This window comes from Scyliorhinus canicula, chromosome 13, assembly GCF_902713615.1.
Source record: "Scyliorhinus canicula chromosome 13, sScyCan1.1, whole genome shotgun sequence".
NCBI lineage: Eukaryota > Metazoa > Chordata > Chondrichthyes > Carcharhiniformes > Scyliorhinidae > Scyliorhinus > Scyliorhinus canicula.
The window spans coordinates 103,472,444-103,496,592 of NC_052158.1; the positions used below are offsets into that span (position 1 = coordinate 103,472,444).

The window sequence follows — 24,149 nt, forward strand, 5'->3', positions numbered from 1 at the left end:
AGAACATGTACACTCCAAATTTCAGAGGTTTGGGCGAGAAATGCAGAGTTCCAGTGCAAGGTAAGAAACGTGGAGTGAAGCAAGTGGCAATCTGACGGTGGATTACCACTCCTTGGAAATTCAGCCCATGGTATCATATTTAAAGCTGAATGTGCGTTCAGCATGCACACCTAAACCTTCAGTTGGGACGTGGTTGCAATGTAACAAAACGTAGCCCATAGGGGTCTTTATACATAGAATTGGTACGAGGAATGCAATTTTACAAATGAACAATGTCAAAATCCCCTCCCACGGATACTTTGCATTATATCTTTTAGTTCAGGTGTTGTAATCCACAATTATGCAGCTTGCTTGGTTATGTTGTTACCCTTCTTCCTCAATTTAGCTGATTCTCTATTAGTTTCTGATTTTAAATGACAGCCACTGGGTTTGAAGAGCGGTAGAAAAACCATGCAATCTAATCATATTTCAAAATAGTTTTTGGAAATAGTACTTTCGAGATATTACACTTTTTAAACAAAATGGCTTTACTTCATTATTTTCTCAAACATGAAGTGAGATTATGGGTCCTGCAGTTGAGAGTACACGATGATCTTAATTTGCTGCTTCAGGTTGTTACACTTTTAGAGTTTTGCATACAGAGAATTGCTCATTGGATAGGCAAGAACAGAGAAAAATACATTCTACAAATTCTGACATTAAAATAGAATCCATTAGCATTTAATAAGTATGATATACAATCTACAGCTTCCTTAAGTGCGTGAGGAGTATAATAATGTACATTCAAGCATCAAAAACAATCGTAGCACAATATACAGATCTTGTTTGTAAGCACGTTTATTAGTTGAGTTCAACGGTTGAACAGGTAGTGCTTATTGCTGAGCTGGTCACTGACTGTGAAGTTGGTGGTGCACTCTTGTCATTTGCATCATTTGTGCCCTTAACTAACTCCTCTGTGTTCCTTTCTGGCTTCAGTAAGATAATATAGCATTTAGGAACAAAAAGACAAGCAAGCAAACCAAAACTGGATGCCAGAATGGCAAACATTTCAACAGCTACCATATATTTTCCCCGAGTACTTAAGTAGGCTGGGATGAAAGAAATCCAAACGATAAAAAAAACAAGCAGGGCAAAGGTCATAAATTTTGCCTCATTGAAGTTATCAGGTAACTTCCGAGAAATGAAAGCAAAAACAAAGCAAATAGCAGCCAATAATAGATCATATCCTAACACACAGCACAGAAATATTACGGAACCTTCATTGCATTCCATAATTATTTTGATATTTTGAGACTGTGTATTCTTGATAGGGTGAGGAGGGAGTATTAATAACCAAGCAGCACACAGACAGGCATGGCATGAGACAAAGGCCAATGTAATCATTCTTTGCTGAAAATGGCTCAAAGATTTCTTTTTTGTGCCTTCTGGTGATTTTGCTTTGTTTGCTCTGGCTTTGAGCATCAGATTAACAGCCTTTGATAACATACATGAAAGGCAGGTAGAAAAGCTAATAGCAAGGAGAACCTGCCGTGTCATACAAGACCATGCGACTGGCAGGCCAACAAAGACAATTGAGCTGAGAAAGCATATAACTAGTGAAAACAACAGCACAAAGCTCAGTCCACGATCATTAGTTTTGACAAGGGGAGTATCCCTTCGGACCATGTAAGCTATAGCAATGGCTGCAGCAATGCAGGCCCCAAATATCGATAGTGCTATTAATGCCATTCCCAAAGCATCATTGTAACCAAGGTATTCAATCAATTTATGCACACATTCATCTCTATTTGCATTGGACCAGTAATCTTCAGGGCACTGAATGCATTCCCTCGAATCTGTTAAATGAACATCAAAATATAGTTACGCTTGACATATACATATGTACTTTTCATTATCATGTTCAGTCCTGCAATATATTGCTAATCCCACTTAATGGGATTACTTTTGGTAAATATCCCCAATTAACCAATCACTATTGCAGTATTAACAGCTGACGTGTAGTGCTGCTTTTATCTTAACTTTTAATCCATGTAAATAAGCAACTCTTGTGGTGCAGTGAGTAATCTTGTCCTGCCTCTGAGCCAGAAGCTCTAGGTTCGAGCACCCGGCCAGGGCTCGAGGGAGATATATTCATAACACAGCCAAACAATTGATTGTCAACCCTCAAAATCTTCCAATACACACCAATGGCAGGAGGTAAGAGTGGAAGAGATTCCTGGTTGGCCATGTGATAGAAAAAATATTGCAGCCTCTATCATCATTATCCAGAAGCTCCAGACTATACCACACATGTAAAAGTGAATGTTTCCATTGCAACTTAGCCTACCTGAATAAATTTTAACTCACCACCACCAAATGATAAATAATTATTTACTTTAAAAATTATTTACTTTAAAAAGCTATTCCCCTATCCCCAGCTAAGGTAATTTTAGGATACGTCAAATAAATATCAAATTATTTTATTTGCAAAGACTTCATTTTTATCACTCATAGAATTAATGCTCTCCTCCTTGGCTGGTTGGTGTAGGTGGTGGTTGATGGGAAATGTTCAGCCTGGAGTCTAGTTACTAGTGGTGTACCACAAGTATCTGTTTTGGGGCCACTGCTGTTTGTCATTTTCATAAATGACCTGGAGGAGGGCGTAGAACAGGGGTGGGCAAACTACGGCCCGCCAAAGGTATTTCTGCGGCCCGCCAAGTCATTAAAAAAAAAAAAAAAAAATTTCTTTAAAATAATTTTTTTTTTTTTTTTTTTTAAATTTTTTTTAAGGTTAATGGAGGCGGGCTGTTGGGTTACTTACTGGTATAGGGTGGATACATTGACTTGAGTAGGGTGATCATTGCTCGGCACAACGTCGAGGGCCGAAGGGCCTGTTCTGTGCTGTACTGTTCTATGTTCTATATGAGGCGCCCAGAATCATAACCGGGTGAAGTAATTATTTTACTTAATATACTATACGGCCCTTTGTGAATTGTGAATTTTTGAATGTGGCCCTTGCACGGAAAAGTTTGCCCACCCCTGGCGTAGAAGGATGGGTGAGTAAATTTGCAGATGACACAAAAGTCGGTGGAGCTGTGGACAGTGCAGAAGGATGTTGCAGGTTGCAGAGGGACATAGATAAGCTGCAGAGCTGTGCTGAGAGGTGGCAAATGGAGTTTAATGCAGAAAAGTGTGAGGTGATTCATTTTGGAAGGAGTAACAGGAAGACAGAGTACTGGGCTAATGGTAAGATTCTTGGTAGTGTGGATGAGCAGAGAGATCTCGGTGTCCATGTACATAGATCCCTGAAAGTTGCCACCCAGGTTGATAGGGTTGTTAAGAAGGCATACGGTTTGTTGGCTTTTATTGGCAGACGGATTGAGTTTCGGAACCATGAGGTCATGTTGCAGCTGTACAAAACTCTGGTGCGGCCGCATTTTGTAGTATTGCATGCAGTTCTGGTTGCCGCATTATAGGAAGGATGTGGAAGCTTTGGAAAGGGTGCAGAGGAGATTTACCAGGATGTTGCCTGGTATGGAGGGAAGATCTTATGAGGAAAGGCTGAGGGACTTGAGGCTGTTTTCGTTAGAGAGAAAAAGGTTAAGAGGTGACTTAATTGAGGCATACAAGATGATCAGAGGATTAGATAGGGTGGACAGTGAGAGCTTTTTCCCTTGGATGGTGATGGCTAGCACGAGGGTACATAGCTTTAAATTGAGGGGCGATAGATATAGGACAGATGTCAGAGGTAGATTCTTTACTCAGAGAATAGTAAGGGCGTGGAATGCCATGCCTGCAACAGTAGTGGATTTGCCAACATTAAGGGTATGTAAATGGTCATTGGATAAATATATGGATGATAAGTGTAGATGGGCTTTAGAGTGGTTTCACAGGTCGGCGCAACATCGAGGGCCGAAGGGCCTGTACTGCGCTGTAATGTTCTATGTTCTATGGTTTGGTGGCAGGGGCCATTCAATTAGGCAGGAGGGTGGCAATCCTGCCACCTTCCCACCACTGCCCCAACAAAGTCTGTTGGCAAAGGAATTCTTGCCATCGCTAATTGAAGCCTTTGAGTGGGCAATTGCCCATTTAAGGGTCTTATCCCTCATCCACTGGTATTCATCCAGAAATCATCACTAGATCGTACGAGATCAATTTACTCACTTTTCCCCTAAATGACAAATAATATGGATGATATTTGATGGAGGCAAAGGCGTTGCTTGCAGGCTCCCAGGGGTATCCCTCAAAGGTATTCAAGAGACCTGGCATTGAGCAGGATAGGCCTGTTGAGAGTCAAATCCATGCTCTTGCTTCTGACCACCCTGCAACCACATGCCACCATTGACATGTGCCTAGGTCCATTGGCAATCGTTGTCTTCCGGTGGATGTAATCCCAATAGTGCCACCTCTTTAGTGTCACTGCCGAGCAACAAAGAATTTGCCAGTCCTTGATTGCGGGAAAGGCCTGCTGTTGCCAGTTAAGTATCTAATTGGCATAAATTTAGTGGGTCTTCCTGGAAAGAGGTGACCGGGGGCTTTCTACCGTCATTTGCTCCATCAAATACTGCCCATGCTATTTGTCATTTTTGGGAAACGTGAGTAAATTGACCTCATACAACCCAATGGTGATTTCTGATATCACAATGAAAAATTCAGGTCAACACTTCCATATAGTTGAATCACATGAATGGCCATTCCTTTCTTTGTCCCTACTGTCTGGATGGAGGCAAGTGAAGTTTACAAATTAATTTTAGCCCGATAGAGTGTTAAGCCTCTCAGAGCCCTTCCCAAATAAGATGTGTAGTGGTTTATTAATTCAGAATTCTGGTGTTCAGATTCATTATATTTTACCACATGAAATAGTACGTTTATACAACTATTGTACCTTACTATTTACTTTCCTTTTTTAAGTTATTAACTTCAAATGGTATTATTCAAGTTATAAATGTCTGTTACTACCACCAACCTTCTTTCTTTATTTACCACTGATAAGCCTATGCCAACAGGATGACAGAGTGTGATAAGGATTATGATGAGACTGTTATAAGCTGGTGAAGCAGCATGTTGGTTATCTGGCACAGTGTATCATGCAGTGGTGGATATGTAGGCTCATGCCAGCAATTTCTTCCACTTCGATTTCCTGAATTTTGGTTTGCAAAGATGTCAAGTGGAGATCAAACAGCTTCTTCATGGGAGGGTAAGAAAATTGGAGCAGGCACAACTGTAACTTCACAACTTCAGTGCAGCATGTAGTGACTCAGTACAGTGTAGTATTAGTTGGTTATGAAGCAGGTATTAGCAATGACCTAAGAGCAAGAAGATTTACCTCAACTATCACCTAACCCCCATCCCCCAGAAAGGAACTGTTCAGTATGGAGGGAGGTAAAAGAACAGAAACATTGCTAAAATACAGAGAATACAAAACAGCATAAGAGATAAGAGCCATGACATTCATTTATATATCTGGAACTACAAAACTGCGGATTATGTTTCAGTGTGTCACAAGATTCTCAAAGAAGGCTTAATGTAATTGTATAATTGAGAATACTTTATTTGTTCATATTAAAATTGAATGGATCCATTATTCAAATGAATCAACTATTAGGTTTGTGCAAATTAAACAGCTATTCCACTGTATACACATTACATGCAAAATTTTCCTTGCTCATCCTTGGGTACATAGCGCATCTTACTCAAATGCACAAGTTGAACATTTTCTTTTAATGCTTTCATTAGATTCCCCCCACTAAGGAAATAATATGACATTTTTTTATACATGAAACAAAATCACCCTCATAATCAGAAGTCTTACCTGTACATTAGGAATTTAGATGCATAAACTCCACAATGTCCATCCATTAGTTACAAATTGTGAGCCGAGTGTTATAAAACTACCACTTCTGTTACTGTACTAATATAAATTATTATTATTGTGTATTGGTATTTTATGTGCTCGTGCATTATCTTAAATTATAATACATTATGCTGAGTAAGCAAGGCTGGTTTAGCTCAGTGGGCTAGACAGCTGGTTTGTGATGCATTATGCTAAATAGGTAGGGCTGGTTTCGCTCAATGGGCTAGACAGCTGTTTTGTGATGCAGAACAAGGCCAGCAGCGCGGGTTCAGTTCCCGTACCAGCTTACCTGAACAAGTGCCGGAATGTGGCGACTAAGGGCTTTTCACAGTAACTTCATACTTGTGACAATAAAAGGTTATTATTAAAATAAGCTGTGTGTATATACAAAATGGAATTAATATTTTACATACATTTATAAAAACATGAGAATTGTTTCATATTAAAATATTGTAACTAACCCGTCACATTAGTTATCTCGCCATCAGCACATGGAATGCAGTCAAAGCAGCAAACAGGTTCACCTTGGCGAATTCCCTTCCTGGTACCAGGCTGACAGCTCTCACTACATACAGAAAATGGAGGCTGCCAAATGGAACATTGGTACAAATTAAGCAGGATTTTCCAAAGAGTAATCTACACATAAAATATCAAAACTGATCATTTTCTGACCTGAATAAAAATTACAAGTGAAGCTGTTATCTCAAAAATAAAGCATAATAAAGCACTTTATGAATGTAGCGAATAAATTGTGTTGTGAAAACCTACTGCAAGACCGATATCGTTTTGCACATAACATTTTTAAATTGGGGAAAGGTAGCAATACGTTTAGCTCCTACATGGTTTATGCACCATTATAAATGAAACAAATTACACTGTGTGAATGTTTATGATAGTGTCCAAAATAAAAAATATACAGATAAATATTTGCAAAGTATAATTTTTTCATCATAGTGTAGATTATAATGGGCCCAATGCCGATGGTAACTGTCAGCATTTTCCTCAGTATTTACAAGGAACATTCCAGAAGAGATGCAGAGACAAAGATAAATGATTTAGTTGCTGCAATTTGAACAATACAAGGCAAAGTGGTGCAACCCCATTGAGTTTAAACTTAACTCAACTTTCAGTTATGTTAATATTGTTTCAGAGCATTTATCACACAGGTCCCAATCAGTCCCAATTTTAATCAGTTCTTTTTAGGTCATTGAGGCATATCCTGGAAGCAGGAGGAATTTCATTAAAACATGTAAATTGAGACAGATGTAATTAAGATCCTGATGCATCTTTAACGGAAAATAAGAAGAAGCTGTTCTCAGTACTAGAAGCAATATTTGACAAGGTAGAGATACTCAGATCGTAGGGATCTGTGTGCTGTTGCGGCTTTTGGATTTTCAATGGGTTTCTCGTCTTTGCTTTGATCTATTTTGCCTAACATGTCCTTGAATATGCAGTCACAGATTACAATGTCGGCATTCCAATTTAATGTCCTGGATGAAGAAAGAGACGGAGGGACAGTCGCCTCAAGAACCAGAAGGAGCAAAAAATTGGCCTGTTAAAAGATAACAAGTCAGGAAGGTCACTCAGGAGATCTTATCCAATTCAGAGACTTTTATGGACCAATTACCATTTTCCTGGTTATCTTTGAGGTGCAGAGAATGGAGAGTCGGTCACTGATCTGTGAAGCCTCCTGTAAACAATCTGCTTCCAGTTAGCCCAGGTGACCTAGTATTGCCAGTGGCTGTCAAAGACACCACCGCCTTTAACTTTCTTGCTCCAGGCTCTTTGCAGGGACCTCTCTTGTATCTCCCAGCCGACAAGGCACAACTACGTTTGTCAGGTCAACAATTCTTATTTTCCAGGGCCAACTAAAACATTACTAATTGCGTTGACATCAACAATCAAAATAAGAGCACTCTGGGATTTGCAGCTGTGGCTAGTTGCTCTCGTGTCCAATGTTATAGAGTGCGCTCAGGTGGCATGACTGGACACCAGAAAACACAGATAGCACCTTGCATGAACTGTGATTATACCACAGAAGGCTCGTGCACACCACTGACATTTTCGTAGGCAGTGGTCACGATGCCTTTATCCTGCAAGAATCAATAATTTCCCCGCTATTCCACCTTCTAAAAATATAAGATGATAGATGTTTGGGATCAAAGGTGAGCCTCACCCACCCCTGCGCTGAGCTGCAATAGGAGTGGGTGAGGATGTCACTGGACTGGTAATATCTGGGGACACGGGTTAAAATATCAATGAATAAAATCTGAAATTGAAAGTTAACCTCAGTAACAGTGACCATGAAGCTATAATCAATTATCATAAAAACCCATCTGGTTCACCAATGTTCTTTAGGGAAGGAAATCTGCCACCCTTACCTGGTTTGACCTACATGTGACTTCAGATCCACAATAAAATGATCAACTCTGCCCCCTGAAATGGCTGTCAGCCCGAGGACAATTAGAGGTGCACAACAAATGCTGTCCTTGCCACCAATAACCACATCCCATAAAAGAATAAAGTAAAAGAAAACATCACCATACCAGAACATCTCAAATATAACCAGAGCTGTGGGACACAAGGCGTACTATACTGAGATGTAGGAGCAACGCTTTACATGCTGGAATTGGTCTGGTTTCTCTCTACAGTATGTCCCATGCAAAGGCAGAGATAGTCTGGCCCCACCATAGCGGGATCTGCCATAAGGGATGCAGGAGCCCAGCAAAAGGCCAATTGACTTTCAGTGGGGCTGGACAATCACAGTCGTGGGTGGGCAGCCACCATATTTGTGGTGAATATTGCATTTCAAGGACGCAGCAGCAATAACAGCAACACCTGATGAAGAAGACATGTAGGAAGGAATTTTAAGCGACATGTTTAAGAATTTGTATTAATTGTAAAGGGATCGACTGTACTTGGTTAATAAGAAATACTGGTCCATGTGAACTGGTTCCATGTTCTAAGCCGAGGAGCCTGAGGGTGAAAGCAATCAGCACACGGGAGACATCAAGAAGAAGCAGATGGAGGCAGAAAGAGGAACACAAAGAATTATTTTTGAGGGGAAGAAGCAAATTATTTTCAGGAAAAGATCAGGTTTTCTGTTTTTTCAGAAAATGAGACAAGGGAGATCTTGGAAGTACTCTTTCGGCTGGCTGAAAAAATGGCCTAAACCTTGAAAGCTGCCTGAATAGCTTGGAGACGCTAAAGAGATGGGTGTTTTCCCAGAAATTGCCAAGTTGAGATGTGTTTGGTTGAAAAGGAACTCTGGAAAACTACCCTATCAGGACTGTACCAGAGGGAGAGAGGTTGTGTGCCTTGCTGATGATGATAATTTCCATGAAACTCAGGGTGAAAGCTATTGTTCGATAGAACTCCAGACCGACCCTGAGTGAATAGCCTAGTCGCCACATTCCGGCGCCTGTTCAGGGAGGCTGTTACGGGAATCGAACCGTGTTGCTGGCTTGCCTTGTCTGCTTTCAAAGCCAGCGATTTAGCTCAGTGAGCTACATAATGCCATGGTGAGGAGGAATGGGTGTGGTTATGTAAGCTATAACATTGTTGTATAAACTATTTTAAGTGAAATTTACCTTTATATTTGAAGTATCAATTACCTGTTAATTCATATGTAATTTACGTTCGTTCTGATTCATATTAAAGTAAATGCTACAAAAGGTGGAATCTTGTTGCTAATTTCCTCATTCAGGGATCATTCAGTGAATTTGGCTATTTTGGTTTACAGTTCCCCATGAGGGTTGTAACAATTGAAATAACCCATCCAACTTTTATATTACTGACGATGCAGACTCAGGAGCTACTATGGAAAGATACTGCAGACCAAAGTGTCAAATGTGATGTTGGTGCTTAGTTTTAGTATTGACAAGCCTCCACCTATTTAAGAGAAAGAGAATGTCCCTCTTTCCTCCTCATATCGCCTACAATAGAACCTCCACCAGGGAGGCATCAGAGAATCTTGGGGCTTCCTCTTGAATTCATTTGTCGGTTTGAAGCATAGAAACATAGAAAATAAAAGCAGCAGAAGGCCATTCAGCCATTCGAGCCTCCTCCGCCATTTATTATGATCATGGTTGATGATCAAATTCAATACCCTGATCTCGCCTTCCCCCCATATCCCTTGATCCCTTTAGCCCCAAGAGCTATATCTAATTCATTCTTGAAATTACACAACGTTTTGGCCTCAACTACTTTCTGTGGGAGTGAATTCCACAGATTCACCACTCTCTGGATGAAGAAATTTCTCCTCACCTCAGTCCTAAAAGGTTTATGCCTTATCCTCAAACTATGACCCCTAGTACTGGACTCCCCCCATCATCGGCAACATTCTTTCTCAATCTATCCTGTCTAATCCTGTTAGAAGTTTATAAGTTTCTATGAGATTCCCTCTCACTCTTCTAAACTCCAATGAATAAAATCCTAAATGGCTTAGTGCTGGGACTTTTGCTGTTCATAGTATATATCAATGATTTGGAGGAAAATGTAACTGGTCTGATTAGTAAGTTTGCGGACGACACAAAGGTTGGTGGAATTGCGGATAGTGATGAGGACTGTCAGAGGATACAGCAGGATTTAGATCGTTTAGAGACTTGGGCGGCGAGATCGCAGATGGAGTTTTATCCGGCAAATGTGAGGTAATGCATTTTGGAAGGTCTAATACAGGTAGGGAATATACAGTGAATGGTAGAACCCTCGAGTTTTGACAGTCAGAGAGATTTTGGTGTACAGGCCCACAGGTCACTGAAAGGGGCAACACAGGTGGAGAAAGTAGTCAAGAAGGCATACGGCATGCTTGCCTTCATTGGCCGGGGCATTGAGAATAAAAATTGGCAAGTCATGTTGCAGCTGTATAGAACCTTAGTTAGGCCACACTTGGAGTATAGTGTTCAATTCTGGTCACCACACTACCAGAAGGATGTGGAGGCTTTAGAGAGGGTGCAGAAGAGATTTACCAGGATGTTGCCTGGTATGTTGGTATATTGGTATGTTGCCACGGTAGCATGGTGGTTAGCATAAATGCTTCACAGTTCCAGGGTCCCAGGTTCGGTTCCCGGCTGGGTCACTGTCTGTGCGGAGTTTGCACGTCCTCCCCGTGTGTGCGTGGGTTTCCTCCGGGTGCTCCGGTTTCCTCCCACAGTCCAAAGATGTGCGGGTTAGGTGGATTGGCCATGCTAAATTGCCCGTAGTGTCCTTAAAAGTAAGGTTGGGGGGGGAGGTTGGGTTACGGGTATAGGGTGGATACGTGGGGTTGAGTAGGGTGGTCATTGCTCGGCACAACATCGAGGGCCGAAGGGCCTGTTCTGTGCTGTACTGTTCTATGTTCTATGTAGGGCATTAGCTATGAGAAGAGGTTGAATAAACTTGGTTTGTTCTCACTGGAACGAAGGAGGTTGAGAGGTGACCTGATAGAGGTCTACAAAATTATGAGGGGCATAGACAGAGTGGATAGTCAGAGACTTTTTCCCAGGGGGAAAAATTACTATGGGGCATAGGTTTAAAGTGCGAGGAGCAAAGTTTAGAGGTGATGTACGAGGTAAGTTTTTTTACACAGACGGTAGTGGGTGCCTGGAACTCGCTGCCGGAGGAGGTGGTGGAAGCAGGGACGATAGAGATGTTTAAGGGGCATCTTGACAAATACATGAATAGGATGGGAATAGAGAGATACGGACCCCAGAAGTGTAGAAGATTTTAGTTTAGACGGGAAGCATGGTCAGCGCAGGCTTGGAGGGCCGAAGGGCCTATCCTGTGCTGTACTTTTCTTTATTCTTTGTTCTTTGTCTTAGGCTCTCTTCATATGACAGTCCCGCCATCCCAGGAATCAGCCTGGTAAACCTTTGCTGCACTCTCCCCATAGAAAGAACATCCTTCCTCAGATAAGGGCACCAGAACTGCACACACTACTCCAGGTGTGGCCTCACCAATGCCCTATTCAATTGCAATAAAATATCTATATTCCTAAACTCAAATTTTCTCACTATGTAGGCCTTACTTTCAGCAACTGATGCACAAGGACACCAAGGCTTCGCTGAGTATCCACCTCTCTCAATTTACAGCAATTGAAATAATAATCTGCTTTCCTATTTTTGCTACCGAAGCAGATAACCTCACATTTATCCACATCATACTACATCTGCCGTACATATGCCCACTCAATCAGTCTGTCCAAATCCCGCTGAAGCATCTCCAAATCCTCCTCACAGCTCGCCCTCCCATCCAACTTTATATCATCTGCAAATTTGAAGATAATACACTTAGGGCGGAAGTCTCCGCAACGGCCGACGCCGTCGTGAAACTCGGAGTGTTTCATGACCGCGTCAGAGGCCGCTCCTCGCCCCCTATTCTGCCCCCCCCCCCCCCCCCCCCCCCCCCCCGGGGGGCTAGGAGCGGCGTTTTGTGAAAATCGGCCACCGGGCCTTGACGCTGGCGTCAAATCGGTGTGCCGATAATGACACGGCCGGCGGCGCCTTAGTGACGTCAGCCGCGCATGCGCAGGTTGGCCGGCGCCAACCCACGCATGCGAGGTTGCCGTCTTCCCCTCCGCTGCTCCGCAAGACGTGGACGGCTTGATTCTGCAGGGCGGCGGAGGGGAAAGAGTGCGTCTCTTAGAGACGCCGGCCCGACGATTGGTGGGCACCGATCGCGGGCCTGTCCCCTCCCGAGCACGCCCGTGGTGCTCGATCCCGTCTCCGCCCCCCATAGGCCCCAAACTTACCTTTTGCGCTATGTTCACGCCGGCAGCGACCAGGTGTGGTTGCCGACGGCGTGAACAGGTCGGGAACGGCAGGCCGCTCGGCCCATCCGTGCCAGAAAATCGCGTGTCACCGTGTCGCAAAACGCGACACTCCATTTTGGGGGGGGGGAGTGGGAGAATCGTGGGGTGTGCCAGAGCAGCCCTCTCACGATTCTCCCACCCGGCCTGGGGAGCGGAGAATCGCGCCCTTAGTTCCCTTGTCCAAATCATTTATATATAATGTGAACAGTTGGGGTCCGAGCACAGATCCCTGCAATCCCCCACTAATCACTGCCTGCCAGTCAGAAAAAGACCCATTTATTCCAAAAGAAGAAGTATCAACAAATGCGCTCCCCACCCCCATCTTATCCAAAGCCCTCCCAGTCTCACACACATATCCCCATTTGACTTAGCCACTACTAATCACAGATAGGAATTAAATTCTGCTAAATCATCTTCTGTTAGAAATGAAGCTGATGCTTCACTACTTACATACCGTAACCTGGTCATCATTCCAAAGAATAGAGTCATTTTGAATTGTCATCCCTTGTCCTGGGGGTGCAGTCCCATTGTAACTACCGACTACTTTAAAAGAGATATACCCATCGGAGGTTCTCTGCCAGTTCATAATGTCATACATTGCATCGATATCTCCATTTACATCGAAATATATTTCTTCCCCTAGAAGGCTCCGAAACCGAACATTCTTCAGGTAATACATAAGCTGGAAAGAACAGAGAAAGATTAACAATATAAAACAGCATCTCACGCTTCGCTGCTCCTCTCTATCCTTTCCCACTTTTCTCCTTTAAGACACTCCTTAAAATGACCTGAAAGTGACTAGGCAAAATTCTCCATTTGAGAGAATATGGGTGTGATTCTCCAGCCTTGTTGTGCTCCCGTTCGAGCGAAATGTGGGCGGTGAATAGCGGGAGAGGACAAACACGAAAACCCACCAAGTGCCAAACGGTTAGTGATGCAATCAGCTCGCTCCCGTAGGCAAAATCAGGATCTCACCAGCATGGTGAAAAACCAATTATCACCAATTAAACCCTATTTCCATACAATTAACGGGAGCCACTCCATATATTACGGCCTCCTGTCATTCAACGGCCTCCTCAGCAAGTGCTCACGCCGTGCCTATCAGTACTCCTTTTTCAAAACGTGAACCTGGTGGAAGGGCTTCTGTGGGGAGTCGAGGAGGTGAGTTGCCATTTTTGCTCCCAGTGCACAATGGGGGTTGGGGAGCCCTCGGCTGAGATGGGTGGCCATGGGAGTGTTGGGAGGGAGGCACTGGGGGAAGGAAATGGGGGGGAGCAGGAAATCGCACACAGAACCACCATGCCAATACCTGGAACATGTGTACCCATTCCAGGGGAAACCCTTGCCCCTGCCTGACTGCCACACCGACCACCCATTGCCCACGCCAACTACCGAGGCCTCTGACCGTGCGGCTGAAGGCTAATAGGCAATCGAGGTTAAGTGAGCACTTCACAAAACCCAAGTGGATTTCTGTGGGTGGGCAGTCCATGTAGCATGTGGGAGTCATTTGCCAGCATCCCAATCAGACTGTGATGCCTGGTCACTGTGCCTGAACACTGTGGGAGGCAACACCACACATGCAGCAGCCAATATCTGAAATCCCAGGGGATGGGACACAGCTCCAGGGACATGTCCACGGCCAGAGGGTGGGTGAGTGCCATGGGGAGGGGACCAGCGCCTGGTCCAGGTGATGATATGTGCGGGTGTCCGGGGTACAGGGCGATCCAGGTGGGGGGGGGGGGATGGAATCAATGGAGCGTCCTGGGGTGGGAGCCACCGCTGTCTGTCAGTCTAATACCCTCTGCCAATGCCTTACAGATATTTAAGACTATGGCAGGGATTTTGGACCTGTCCTAGTGGCGCTGCTTCTAGGCCGGGTGGCCAGACGCTGGAGACAGCGACAGCAGCAGCGTTTGCAGATGCTCGAGGTGTCGGACCATGTGCCTGACCCCGTCCTACACCCTGAGGACCTGGCCGCCCATCAGGCCAGGGAGGGACACAGGGGGAGTCAAACGATGGCCCAGAGTGTAGAGGTGCCGCTGGTCATTTGAACAGACGATAGACAGCGCGTGGCGCAGGAGGGGCCTCCTCAACCTGGAGATGGTGTGACACCTGTGCCACATTTTCACGGACTTGGGACCACAGGGAGGAGGAGGACACCCGCTCCTGATGACCGTTAAGGTCACTACTGCTCTCAACTTTGACGCCTCAGGATCATTCCAGGGACGAGGGGTCCTGTGCGGAATCTCACAGGCCAGAGCCCGCAGGTTTATCAGACAGGTCACAGATGCCCTGTTTGCCCAGACGGAAAACCACATTAGCTTTGACATGGACCAAGCCCAGCAAGAAGCCCTGGCAACAGGTTTCTCTGCCATGACAGGGATGCCATAGGTCCAGGGGGTAAACATGGAACGCAGATCGCCCTGCGCTCACCAGGCCATCTGGGAGTGCCCTACATTAACAGAAAAGGCTTCCATTCCCTCAACATACAGCTGTTGTGTGACCACCAGATGAAGATATTGCACGTGTGTGCACGCTTCCCAGGGAGAGCGTACGACAACTACATCCTGGGGCAGTCAGTCATCCCTGGCCTCTTCGAGGATCACCCCAGGATGGGTGGCACTTGGGGGTAAAGGGTACCTGTTGAGGACCTGGCTAATGATGCCAGTATGGAGGCCAGAGACTGAAAAGGAGACCCGAAGCACATGTGGTCACCGGGCTGTGATTGAGCGGTATATCAGACTCCACAAGATGCGGTTCCGATGCCTCGACCACTCTTGTGTGCTCCCCAGAGAGTCGCCCACTTTGTGGTGATCTACAAAACCCCGCACAGAGGGGGAGAGGGGGGCGATGAGCTGAAGGTTGGTGATGAGGAGCCAAAGAGAAAATGCTGGAACATCTCAGCAGGTTTGGCAGCGTCTGAAAATGGAAATGAAAATCGCTTATTGTCACAAGTAGGCTTCAAATGAAGTTACTGTGAAAAGCCCCTAGTCGCCACATTCCGGCGCCTGTTCGGGGAGGCTGAAACGGGAATAGAACCATGCTGCTGGTCTGTTTTGGTCTGCTTTCAAAGCCAGCAATTTAGTCCTGTACTAAACAGCCCCTAAAAAAATGAAGTTACTGAGAAAAGCCACTAGTCGCCACATTCCGGCACCTGTTCGGGGAGGCTGGTATGGGAATTGAACCGTGCTGCTGGCCTGCCTTGGTCTGTTTTCAAAGCCAGCAATTTAGTCCTGTGCTAAACCAGCCCCTGTAGGGAGAGAAAAGAGCTAACGTTTTGAGTCCAGATGTCAAAGCACAAATTAGTGATGAGGAACATGCGGCCACGTCCAAGGAGGAGGAGGAAGATAATAAGGCAGCGCCAGACCTCCAGGGCCTGGAGGACGAACCCAGGAAGGAACCGGAACACCAACAAGTGCAGGACAGGCGGCAGCCTTGAGGGTCCGGATGGCTAGGGAGGCCGTCATACTTGCCCGCTTCACTTAGGACGACGTCTGGTCTGTCTGCAAGGCCTGGATAGAGTGGATGTGGAGAGGATGTTTCCACTTGTAGGAAAAACTAAAAACAGAGGACACCATCTCAGACTAAAGAGACGATGCTTTAAAACAAAGATGAGGAATTTCTTCAGCCAGAAGGTGGTGAATCTGTGGAGCTCTTTGCCGCAGAGGCTGTGGAGGCCAAATCACAGTGTCTTTAAAACAGAGATAGATAGGCACTTGATTAATAAGGGGATCGGGGTTATGGGGAGAAGGCAGGGGAATGGGGATGATAAAATATCAGCCATGATTGAATGGCAGAGCAAACGCGATGGGCCAAGTGGCCTAATTCTGCACCTATGTCTTATGGTCTTATCATTACCCCTCACTCCAATTTTGCACCCTCCCAGGGTCTGTGTAACATCACTCCAGGATGATGGGAGTGTGTCAACACTGTCAGCGGGTCATTGTCAAGGCAGGGGTTGATGATAACACACAGAGAGCTGAGCGTCAGTACTCCTCAATCTATGCCATAGTCTGACCCTTGTCTGTCAGCTGAGTGCTTGCTCACACCCATCACCTGCACGTGGTGCCCGGGGGGAGGGGGGGGATGCTTGGAGAGATAGGTTAAGGGTTCAAAGGTTGGCCCATATTGCGGAACAAAGTGACAGAATCATCATACTGGTTGTGCACAAGGTTGTTTATTCTATGTAGCAATTCCCCACTCTCCCGATGATCAAATGTTGGAATGCGGTGGAGGAGAGGCACAACACCCTCTTCCCTAGGGTGGGCAGGAGGCTCCAATCCGTGGTCAATTGCGTCTGGGCGGAGGTGCCCGAGGTGGTCAGTGTTGCCAGCCTCACTGGACTGACCGGCATGCAATGTCGGAAGAAGATGAATGACCTCTTCATGGCAGCTCGGGTGAGTCACCACCCTTGTTCCCCTGGCATCACTCCTATCCCTCACTCCCCACAACACATCCCCACTTCCACAGAGGCTGCATCTCCCTGACATCCCACCAAGCCTAAAAACCTATATTGTCCTCTTTGGCCAGACCCTCCACGTGTAGCATCCTATCATGTTTTTTATGTGCGCCTGAGGAAAAAGCAGGCTGTTACAGCAGAGAGCCGGAGAGGACCGGAAGGAGCGCCTGGACCTCAAGAACTTTCACCCCTCCCATGGAACAAAGGACAAAGGAATTAGCCAGGGAAGCGCAAAGAGGCTATCTCTGAGGCCGAGGTCAGGATGTGACAACCAAGTGAGCTCCCGATGTAGAGTGATGGCCCAGTAGCAAGTGAGTTACCACTCTCCCCCAGATACTTGCAGGAACATCATCAGACTATACCGGCCTGAGTGGGGTACCCTATCCCCAGATACATCCTCAGGATATCCCGGGGCACCAATCCGGGAAGACACTGACTTCTTGTCACTACTGTCACCTGCACGCTCCACCAATTCAGAGACTATCACCTCGGTGGGGCATTTAGAGAAGAGTCTCCTGGATCACATTCTGGTTTGCACATCACATGCTGCAGCATATAAGGTGGAGGCAGGAACTCCCGAGTGAGAGGACATACCAAGTTTAGAAAGACAAGAAGACTCCTTTAAAACAGCCTCATTCAATAATACTCATCAAATAATTCAATACTCCTAAAAATAAGAACAACTTTGAAGGTTGCTTCCATTTCAATATGGAATAAAATGATCTCCTTTATGCTGTATTATTCTAAGATAAAACAGGGCAGGTACAGAGGACAGACATGAGATGGACTTAACTTTCAGGAAGAGTGGCATTTCCACTCTTTCCATTTCGCTCAGTGCGGAGGGATATTTTACTGGTGTGTGAGTCTTGTTGCTTCTCTTAAAAGCAACAAGACTCACACACAGAGTTGTGATCTAGGACACACTGGCTGAGAGGCTGGTGAAAGCAGGTGCGATAGTAACTTTTCAAAGTGGACTGGATAAATTCTTGAAGAGAAAACATTTTCAAGGCAATGGGGAATGAGCAGAGGACTGTGACTAATTGGCTAGCTCTTTCAAAGAGTTGCCAAAGTCACCGAGAGCCATATGGCGTCCTTCGTGTTCTATTACTCGAAGACTAAACAGGGCAGCCACACAGGATAGAAGAGTAATGGGCATAATATGACTTTTTTACTCTTGAACTTTTACTCAGTGTGGACAGATACTTTACTGATGTGTGTATTGGTGCTTGACTGAAAAGCAGCACATTGTTACAAAATAGAAACAAATTAAAATAAATCCATTAAATCCATGAAGAGCTATTCAATGAAAACATACCTGCCACGGCTGAAAATCTGTGATGTTTGCACATGATCCGCCAACAAAAGGGCCCTCTCCTTTCTTACAGGTGTGCAGATTGTGAAGTGCATTTGCCACAGTGTACACAGATTTGTACACACTGTATGTCAGCCTCAGTTGGGATACATCAGTATATGTATTGTAGATTTCATCCAAATTTTCCTTTCCTGAACAGAACCTCTGAGAAAGAGGGGGAATATTATGGATTCTATTCTTAATACCTGTTCTGTTAGTGTCAGTTTTTTCAGCATCAAACATACTACTGACAGCCACACCACTCTCAGGCCACATACAGTCAAAGGCTCTTTCCCAGAACTCGGTTATCAGTTTTTCTCCAGCATTTATTGGATCTAATTGAATGAGATGATTCTGTAGACCACGGATATCAGCTCGTTGAATTGCCAATCCAATAGTTCCACTCAAAAGTGACGAATATTCCGGTTTGGAAATCAGTGCGGAGTTAATCCAAGCCTCGCTAGCTATCCACGTTCTGCCAGAAATGTTGCGTCGCAGGACTTCTTCCATTAAGTAGCTCAGGTCAATATCAGCGGAAAAAACTGCAATGATTCTGGCAGTTGATTGCTGAATTGTGTCTACAATCCGATCTATTTTCTCTCTTGCATACACTTTGGGGATAGTTTCAGAAAATGAAATACATACTCCAACCTTTTCTACCTCTTCTTTGAAATTTTTTATTCCATATTTTCCATAGTCATCATCTGATGCTATTGTGCCCACCCATGTCCATCCAAAGTGTACCACAAGTTTTGCCATTGCTCTGGACTGAAAAATATCACTTGGTATGGTGCGGATAAAGGATGGAAACTGAAATTTGTCACTGAGAACTGAGCAAGAGGCTGAGTAATCCACCTGCAAAATAGTAGTCAAAGAAATGATGTAAAACATTCAGCCAAAAACAATACAATATCTCAATGGCAGCACGTGCAAGTTACTTTATCCACCACAGTTTTTGAAAACTTTTGTTCCGAGTATTGTTGAAAAAAGAGACATGCTGACAAAGCTTTTCATCTTGCACTCATTAGTTTCAGATGCAAGAATGCCAAGTTTCAAAAGGGACAATAATTTATACTCCATGCCAAAAAGGTTGGTAAAACTGGTGGCATGTTGGCTCTGATTGGTTGAGGGTTGCCATGGAGAATGCAACAAGGAGCTGTTATCCCCCACGCTTTTGTTTAGTTGAACAAAAATGTAACGTGGCTCGCTTACACTTCCCGAAGCTGCATATTTTCATACACTGGGACCTGACCTCTACAGGCAAAAGGTACATATCCAGGCATTGCACATTTTTGAATTAAACAAAGGCATGGGGGACAAAAGCTCCCTGGTGCATTTTGCATTACAACGCCTTGACCAATCAGAACCAACTTGCCAACCAACCAGGAAAAGCTGCTGCTCCCGTTGAAATTTGGCATTATTGCCTCTTGGTCTGATGAGTATAAGATGAAAAGCTTTGACAGGATGTCTCTTTCAGCAATACTCAAATTCCGAACTACCAAGAAACTTAAGTCACACTTTTTTCAGATCACTTTATTTTATTTCCTGAGCTTCCCTTAAATCTCCATGAGGTACATCCCAACTGAAGATGTTTTATGCACTTTGTTAATGTTTCCAATCCTTCTCGATATTAATCTTGGTCAAGCCATTTGGGCTTATGAACTGCAAGAACAACTTATTGATTCACGCTTGGATTTCACCCTGATCAGCATTAGATACATTGCTAAAAGATGAATGTGAATGTGCAAAGATTTATACAAGAAATCCATTTCCTCACACTCCACAACAAAACATTTGGCAAAACAATGTATTCTACCACTTCCTTTGTACATTTCACATTCTGCCATTGGATATATCTTCTGGCATTTTCATACAGCCTTTATCTATTTCTAATTCCTGTTCAATAAGTTAGTCGATGCCAAAAATATTTATCACAAAATGGGGCAAAATAAAATCAGGAATTCACCAGTCCAATTTTATTTGATTAAGAAAGGTCTCTGTGCCTCACCTTTGGATTTTAGTTTGGAAAAGCTAAATTAAAGGCAGAAACAAATTATCTTCCAAACCTAATTAAAATGTGCATTTGATATGAATTTTAAAACTCTTCGCATTGCAGGTTCAGATTGCTCTATTTTTATAACCGATAGAATATTAAACGTGATTTACATTTTTTTCATGCGAATTCTAGAACTGAGTCAGGGAGTTTTTTTTTTTATAAATGTTTTTTTATTGAGTTTTCATATTTTATATATGACAAATTACAAGTTATTAGAGAGAGAGAGAAAAAAAAAGGAAAACACAAAAATTTAACATGAATATTTACAGGTAAGCATCTTCATAACAATAATTGTGGCCGCCCCCTTTAGCCAGCATACATATTTTACATTCCCCAATATGGCCGAGGCACATGTTTATAGGCATTTATTTATAGTTTGGTTTTGGGCCTTGGCTTGCCATCAAACCCCCATACCGAGCCCGTAGCCCCCCCCCCCCCTCCCCCCAGCTACCTTCCCCCGATTCCCGTCCATTTTCCCCTGGTTCTTGGCCACCCGACTATTCTTCCTCATGTACGTTGGCCACAAACAGGTCCCGGAACAGTTGCATGAATGGCTCCCACGTTCTGTGGAAGCCGTCGTCCGACCCTCGGATGGCGAATTTGATTTTCTCCATTTGGAGAGATTCCGAGAGGTCGGACAGCCAGTCTGCAGCTCTGGGTGGTGCTGCTGACCGCCAGCCAAACAGGATTCTACGGCGGGCAATCAGGGAGGCAAAGGCAAGGGCGTCCGCCCTCCTCCCCAGGAATAGATCTGGCTGGTCTGAAACCCCGAAGACCGCCACTATCGGGCATGGCTCCACCCTCACCCCCACCACTTTGGACATAGCCTCGAAGAAGGCTGTCCAGTACTCCACAAGTCTGGGGCAAGACCAGAACATGTGGGCGTGGTTGGCCGGGCCTCTCTGGCACCGCTCACATTTGTCCTCCACCTCCGGGAAGAACCTACTCATACGGTTTCTCGTTAAGTGGGCTCTATGTACCACTTTTAGTTGCGTCAGGCTGAGCCTTGCGCACGTGGAGGTGGAGTTGACCCTATGCAGTGCTTCGCTCCAGAGTCCCCACCCTATCTCCATCCCCAGGTCATCCTCCCATTTCCTTCTTGTTGCGTCCAGTACGGTGTCGTCCCTATCTACCAGTCGGTCATACATGTCACTACAGTTCCCTTTCTCTAGGATACTTGCGTCCAGTAGGTCTTCCAATAGTGTCTGTCGTGGCGGTTGTGGGTACGTCCTTGTCTCCTTTCGTAGGAAGTTTTTGAGCTGCAGGTACCGTAGCTCGTTCCCCCCAGCTAGCTGAAATTTCTCTGTCAGTTCGTCCAGTGTTGCGATCCTGTCGTCCGTGTATAGGTCCCTGACTGTCAGTGTCCCCCCGTCCTGCCTCCACCTTTTGAAGGTGGCGTCGGTCAGTGCTGGTTTGAACCTATGGTTGTTGCAGATGGGAGCCTTGTCCGACATTTTGTACAGGCCAAATTGCTGCCGCAGTTGGTTCCAGGATTGGAGGGTGGCTGTCACCACTGGGCTGCTGGAGTGTTTTTTGGGTGGGGATGGGAGTGCTGCCGTGGCGAGGGCCCGGAGGGAGGTTCACATGCAGGAGGCCTCCTCCGCACGCACCCACTCGGCTTCTGGCTCCTGGATCCATCCCCTTACTCGCTCGGCTGTTGCCGCCCAGTGGTAGAATTGTAGATTCGGGAGGGCTAGCCCCCCCCCTGGATTTTGTTTTTTGTATGACCTTCTTTGGGATCCTAGCATTTTTACCCCCCCATACGAACGCCATGATATGTTTGTCCAGCGCTTTGAAAAAGGCCTTGGGGATGTAGATCGGAATGGATCTAACCAGGAAAAGGAACCTGGGCAGTACGTTCATTTTGATCGTCTGGACTCTCCCCGCGAGGGAGAGCGGGAGTGTGTTCCATCTTTGCAGGTCCTTTTTAACTTCCTCCGTCAGGCTGGTGAGGTTCCATTTGTGGATCCCTTTCCAGTCATTGAGTCAGGGAGTTAGCGGCCTTCAACAGTTTCTGCAGAAAGAATTATGAATTTCTATCCAAAGATACACAAGTTTCCACACTTTAATGAAAATGATCTGAACCTGAAATGGCGCAATTATGGATTAATTCTCTTGAACTGAGTTTGAGATAGCCTGGAATACCGTTCACTCTTAACACACAATGTTGTTCATAAGGTAACCTTCAGTAATTTCTGTCATATTTTCAGACAAACCGTTGAAGTTATTTCACTCAATTTTACTGTTTACTATGTTAAGACTTTAGATTGTGAAATACTTTACAAACATGGATAATTTGTCATGTTAAGACAATATCCTCCAGCTTAATGCTCACATTTTTAATGAAGTTCTAATGAAAACATAGAGCCTATCACCATTGCATTTTCCGTTCTTTTACCTGAGGAAAGTAATACAGTCCCAGGATTCTGGCAGTTGCAATAGAAAGAGCTGATCCTCCAGCTCCAATCAGCACTGCCAAAGGAGCTCCATTGCCACACCGGTAGTTAGGTACAGCTTCATCTTGTCCAGTCAGGTAGGTCAATGTTCCTTCAACAGCTTTGGAAATGGTAAAACAAGAGTCATAGATTGTGTACCCAAGCTGTATGTCTGGTAGAATGGAATTGTTCTGGTTGATTTCGTTAATTGCGTGGATCATTGTTCTGGCCCAGCGGAAAGCTCTGAAATTGAATCTGTTGGGCCATACAATGAGAGGTTAAGAGAAAATTCCATCTCACATTTAAAAAGCCACATATTACGCAGAGAAAATGTAGTTATCCAGTGCATTAATCCATTCAAACAGTTTCACATTAGCCTAGTAAGTGATTTTGTATGAGCAAAAATGTTCTTTTTACTTATTTCTTCTCACCATGGGTGGCATTCTCCCCTACCCGGCGTGACGGAGGGTCCCGGAGTAGGGGAGTGGCACCAACCACTCAGGGGTCGGGCCTCCCCAAAGGTGGGGGATTCTCCCCACCTTTGGGGGCCAGCCCCGCGCCGGAGCAGTTGGCACCAGAAGACCGACGCAAAAAACCGGCGCCCCCGGCAGCGGGGCTGGCCGAAAGGCTTTCGCCGGTCCGCGCATGCGCTGGCAGTGACGTCAGCGGCAGCTGGCCGCTGACGTCACTGCCGGCGCATGCGCGATGTGGGGTTCCGCCATGGCGGAAGCGGAGGAAAATAGTGCAGCCAGGCACTGACCCGGAGTCAGAGCGGGGGCCCCGATCGCGGGCCAGGCCACCGTGGGGGCACCCCCCGGGGTTTGATCGCCCCCCCCCCCACCCCCACAGGACCCCGAGGGCCTGCTCGCGCTGCTGATCCCGCCGTTCCAGAGGTGGTTCAAACCTCGGTGGCGGGAGAGGCCTCCCAGCGGTGGGACTTCGGCCCATCCGGGCCGGAGAATCACCGCAGGGGCCTCTCCGATTGGAGTGGCGAGATTCCGCCGCCGCCACTTCCCGGGTGGCGGAGAATCTCTGCCACGGCGGGGGCGGGATTTTAGGCGGCCCCAGGCGATTCTCTGACCCTGCTGGGGGTCGGAGAATTTCGCCCTATATGTACAATGCTGGCAAGGCTGCCGTTATTACCCATGGCTACCTGCAATAAAATGATGGTGATTACTATTCCATCTCATAAGAATAAACCACTTGGTGCAGGCTCAAATTAAGTGTT

The 24,149-nt window shown here is 45.4% G+C and overlaps 1 protein-coding gene across 1 annotated transcript in view; it reads right to left on the bottom strand.

The window, feature by feature from the left end:
- Positions 1 to 506: 506 nt before the first annotated feature.
- LOC119976096 (vomeronasal type-2 receptor 1) overlaps positions 507 to 24,149 on the bottom strand; it is a 38,373-nt gene continuing 14,730 nt past the window's right edge. Inside the window, exons 2-6 of the mRNA XM_038816251.1 lie at positions 22,885 to 23,176; positions 18,395 to 19,285; positions 13,075 to 13,302; positions 6,295 to 6,418; positions 507 to 1,835 (exon numbers count right to left, since the gene is read on the bottom strand). Coding sequence (XP_038672179.1) covers positions 841 to 1,835; positions 6,295 to 6,418; positions 13,075 to 13,302; positions 18,395 to 19,285; positions 22,885 to 23,176 — 2,530 coding nt within the window. The 3' untranslated portion in view covers positions 507 to 840. The remainder of the gene's footprint in view (positions 1,836 to 6,294; positions 6,419 to 13,074; positions 13,303 to 18,394; positions 19,286 to 22,884; positions 23,177 to 24,149) is intronic.